The sequence below is a fragment of the Myotis brandtii genome, unplaced genomic scaffold, assembly GCF_000412655.1.
Source record: "Myotis brandtii unplaced genomic scaffold, ASM41265v1 scaffold220, whole genome shotgun sequence".
NCBI lineage: Eukaryota > Metazoa > Chordata > Mammalia > Chiroptera > Vespertilionidae > Myotis > Myotis brandtii.
Window position 1 is genome coordinate 1,746,259 of NW_005358250.1, and position 4,726 is coordinate 1,750,984.

The 4,726-nt window shown below is 46.3% G+C and overlaps 1 protein-coding gene across 7 annotated transcripts in view; it reads left to right on the top strand.

The window, feature by feature from the left end:
• PPIH (peptidylprolyl isomerase H (cyclophilin H)) overlaps nt 1-4,726 on the top strand; it is a 29,485-nt gene that overhangs the window by 14,331 nt on the left and 10,428 nt on the right. For 5 of the 7 annotated variants that reach the window (XR_001362075.1, XM_014539553.1, XM_005866060.2 and 2 more), the window contains 3 exons: nt 1,982-2,069; nt 2,562-2,602; nt 3,394-3,483. Coding sequence is in view for 6 of the 7 variants with exons in the window: in XM_014539553.1 (XP_014395039.1) it covers nt 1,982-2,069; nt 2,562-2,602; nt 3,394-3,462 (198 nt within the window). In the remaining variant the exon portion in view is untranslated. Of the gene's footprint in view, nt 1-1,981; nt 2,538-2,561; nt 2,603-3,393; nt 3,484-4,726 lie in introns of those variants that run through there. The other 2 variants (XM_014539555.1, XM_014539551.1) reach the window with 2 other exon arrangements.

A 4,726-nucleotide genomic window follows, 5' to 3' on the forward strand; every position in this document is an offset into this window, starting at 1 on the left:
CAATCAGCCCCCACCACACTGATTGGCCCGCAGCCCCTCCCCCAAGCCAGCCCCACCCCGATTGGCCCCTCCCACACCAATCGGGGGTGGGTCCAGCCTGCCCACCGCCCACAGCCCCTCCCCACAGTTGGCTCCGCCCCCAATTGCCCCCCCCCACTTGGGGGTGGGCCAGCTAGCCAACTTCCTGCTGTCTCCCCCACAGTCCTGGCCCCAATCCGATTGGGGCTGGGCAGGCCGGACCTCACCCATGCATGAATTTGTGCACTGGGACTCTATAATAATAAAAGCGGAACATGCTAATTAGATCAGACAGCCAAACGACCTTCCAGACGTCATTCTGGACAGAGCCGAGGCAGAGGCAGTTAGGGGCAATGAGGCAGGCAGGCAAGTGGTTAGAGGCAATGAGGCAGGCAGGCAGGCAGGCCAGCGGTTAGGACAGCAGTGGGCAAACTACGGCCCGCGGGCCGGATCCGGCCCGTTTGAAATGAATAAAACTAAAAAAAAAAAAAAGACTGTACCCTTTTATGTAATGATGTTTACTTTGAATTTGTATTAGTTCACACAAACACTCCATCCATGCTTTTGTTCCGGCCCTCCGGTCCAGTTTAAGAACCCATTGTGGCCCTCGAGTCAAAAAGTTTGCCCACCCCTGGGTTAGGAGCTAGCGGTCTTGGATTGCAAGAGGGTGCAGGCCAGGCTGAGGGACCCCATCCCACCCCCGTGCACAAATTTTGTGCACCAGGCCTCTAGTCCGATATACTAAAGAGCTAATATGCTAATTAGACCTGACAGCGGAACGGCCTTTTGGAACAACCAGTGGGTGAGGCTGCGAGGCAGCCGGGGCCATAAGGGCCGAGGCAGCCAGGGCTGTGAGGGCCGAGCCCCTCAGTCCGATATAATAAAGAGCTAATATGCTAATTAGACCTGATAGCGGAACGGCCTTTTGGAACAACCAGTGGGTGAGGCTGCAAGGCAGCCAGGGCTGTGAGGGCCGAGCCCCTTGCATGAATTTCGTGCATCCGGCCTCTAGTTAAATATAATGATGTAAAAACATTTTAAAGGCATGCCGGGGTCCAGCCCCAGTGGTCCAGGGGTTCCCAAAGGTGTGGACGGAGTTGGCGAAGAATGTTTTACACGGAGACAGCGTTCGGAACTCTCTAGCTCTCTTTAGTCTCCGTGGCTCTTCCTGTGCCTGGCTGAGGCCACAGAGAAAGATCCCGAGGCAAGCTGAGCCTTTATTTTTATAGTCAGAGGTAAACAAGGTAGTGGTTGCCCATTAGCTTCCCAGGTAAGATCTAGGGAGCGTCATAAGGTCAAGCCTAATTATGCTTAAGAGGACTGTGCCCTCCAAGCTGGGACTTGTTTGTGACTTTGCCAACAGGTCAGTCCGAGGTTTAACCCTATAGCGGCTCCCCACAAAGGAGGAAAATTGGAGAGAGAGGGCTAGCGAGGTTCAGATTCTCTATTTTAAAAAACACTTTTCCTCAAAATTCAATAATATAGGATTTGGGATGTACCAGTAAAAAGCAAATGTCTTTTTTTCTAGCATAGGAATGGCAACTTAGTGCACTTTCTTAAAATTTTTAAATTACCATTGTTATAGAAAAGCCATTCAGACAAAACAGTTTATGGCATAGACAATAGAACTCTTCTCACCTAGTTACTAATTTATAACTATAATTCAGTTATAACTAATATTGGACTAAATAGAGCAAGTCAGGTTCCATAAACAGTTGTTCCCATTATAAAAATTCGTACTGTAGGGGAAATGTACATTTATTCACGGATCTAGTTCCTTGAGGGCAGAGATGTGTAGCCTCCTCATTTCTGTATCCTAGCTCAGACCCTGGCTCATAAATGCTCAGTCAGTTTTGCTGAAAGAAAGTGTGGAGCAATCAGAGCCACAGGCTCTTTGGGGAATCTTGCCCTTCAGCTAGCATGGCAAGGAAAACTCACTGCAAGTATGTTTGGTTTCCATCAGGCAAATAGTGGTCCCAGTACAAATGGCTGCCAGTTCTTCATCACCTGCTCTAAGTGTGATTGGCTGGATGGGAAGCACGTAGTGTTTGGTGAGTCCTACTCCTGTTCTATGGTCCTGGGCCCATTCACTCAAAGTGGGACTCCCAAAAGAGCCAGTCCCCACACTCTCATACCCAGAGGTCTTGACTTGTTTAACTGCTCTGTGCAGTAGTGGGGAAAGTGGACGTGGAAGTGGGAGGTGGGGAGAATGTGTAAGGACAAAGGGGCCATCTGGTAAAGTGCATAGCCACTTGGGTGATATGTATGTCTAAGGGGAAAACCCCCAGATGGTAGTATTTAAGAAATACCACACAGGCAGCATGGTGCAGTGGAGCTTTGCAATTGCTCAGATCTAGGTTTGAGCCCTAATTCTGCTGCTTACTATCTGTGACCTTGGGTAAGTCGTTTCACCTCCATGGGATCTCAATTTCCTGAAATTGGTATGGGGATCAAATGAGACAGTGGTGTGAGAAGGGGCATTGGAAGCTGGAAAATGCTATGCAAATGAGAATAGTAAAATCCAGTTCATACTCTTCCTACAGGAAAAATCATTGATGGACTTCTAGTGATGAGAAAGATTGAGGTAAGTCCTGTTTTGATTTCCTCTTCCTCAGCCATTCTGATCTGGTACTACCTGACTAGTGTCGAGAGCTAGAGAATCCTGAGTGGCTTCAGTTTGTTAGGCCCAGTCTTCATCCATTACCTCTATTACATGGACTTCCTCAAGGGAAGGGAGGAGAGACCACATGCCTCCCAAGTGCTTTTGGCCTATAATTAGCCTCTTGATTGCACACTGAGATTTGGGCTGTGGTGGCCCCTTCACCTACTTGATAAAATCCTACTCGGCACTGCATTCAAGATCCCTCCTGACCTCATCCCTGCCTCTCTCTTCACAGCCCTTCTGCCACTGCCACCTCCATGTTCCAGTCACATTAGGCTACTTGAGCTTTCCTCTAAATGTGCCATACATCCCTGCCTCCTTTTCCTTCTTGCCCCTGAGCCGTTGCTCATGCTGTTTTCCTTTACCTGGAATGCTCTTCTCCTTTCTTTTCCTCTTCCCATTTATCCTTCTTAATCCAGCTCAAATAATCCCCTATTCTATGAATCCTGTGAATCCCTCTTTAAGCAACATTTAATTGCTTCCTCTGCCCTGTATACACTTTCTTATAACTTATTACATATCATAGACTTGATATATTTTAAATGTATGTTTTATTTTTTATCTGTATTATATGCTTTACCTATCTGTTAGGACATGGACTGTTGTCATATCAGTCTCTGAGCCCTCAGTCCTTAGCACAGGGGCTGGCAGACATCAGTAAATGTTTGGTGAGTGTCTGAGTATCTGAATCTCCACTGTGCTTTCTGTCTTAGAATGTTCCCACAGGCCCCAACAATAAGCCCAAGTTGCCTGTGGTGATCTCACAGTGTGGGGAGATGTAATCCAGAGCAAGACGGAATCAGGTAAGTGTGTCTTTCTCTTCCTGGTTTGGAGTCACCCCAGAGAAGGCAGTTTGGTCTAGCAGAGAGAACCTTAGACTTGAAGACATGGGATTGAGCCCATTTCCTCTCTGGGTGACCTAGCAAAAGTCACTTCCCTTCTCTGAGCCTGTTTCCTCATCTGTCAAATGGAGATAATTCCTCTCTCCTATGGTCACTGTAAGGACAAAAAAGAAAGGGTTATTAGAGCACTTTACTTTTCTACCACTTTGTAGTTTACAAAGTATCAAACTAAAAGCCATAAGGCAGTTTCTGATAGCGTTCTCAGACTGTAGTCCTACTAGAAAGATCTGGCACCAGCTCTGGGTGACTCCCTGCTGGGTCAGCCTAAGTGGCCAGGAGATAGGCCTGTCATGCTTCTCATCAGAACTGATGGGCAATTCCAGGTCCTGACTTTGTATTTGCCAGCTTCACAGGTAAACATGACACATTTCTCAACCTCAACTCCTACCCATTTTTGCCACTGCCGGCTCTGTGCTGGCATCATGCTGGGCATGCAGAGAGGTGCAAAGAATTGAAAGATGCCTCTACCTTTCAGGAGCTTACAGGGAATAAGACACATTCTGAGAGGTGATCACTAGTAATTTGAGTGACATTGCTAAGTGTCATAAGAATTCAAGGGAGAAATTGATCCCTTCCAGCTAAAATGGCGCGCTCTCGCTCGCGCGCTCTCTCTCTCTCTCTCTCTCTCTCTCTCTCTCATTTTCAGGCCTGTAGCAAAGTTGGAAGAATAGTACATTCAACACCCATATACCTTTCACCTAGATTCACCAGTGATTAACATTCTTACTTTATCATTTTGCTTTGACATTTGACATTTGTTTTTTTCTTTCCCTCTAATATCCCCTCATATTCCCATTCCATCTCCTCCTCTCTGCTGCTTTCCTTCCTTCCTTCCTTCCTTCCTTCCTTCCTTCCTTCCTTCCTTCCTTCTTTCCTTCCTTCCTTCCATTTCTTCCCATTTGAAAATTGAAGATTTCTTGACACTTTACCCATAAATACTTCAGTAAGCAACTGCTGAAAACAAGAACATCCTAAACAACCACAATAACATCTAATATACCTGTTCAAACTCCCCCAGTTACTCACAGTGTAACTTTTATACCTATAGGAAAATTCATCCAATCAAGGTTCACATATTTCCTTTGGTTGGTTATTAAGTAACATTATATAATCTTGTAAAAATTTTCACACAAAAGTTAAAGTT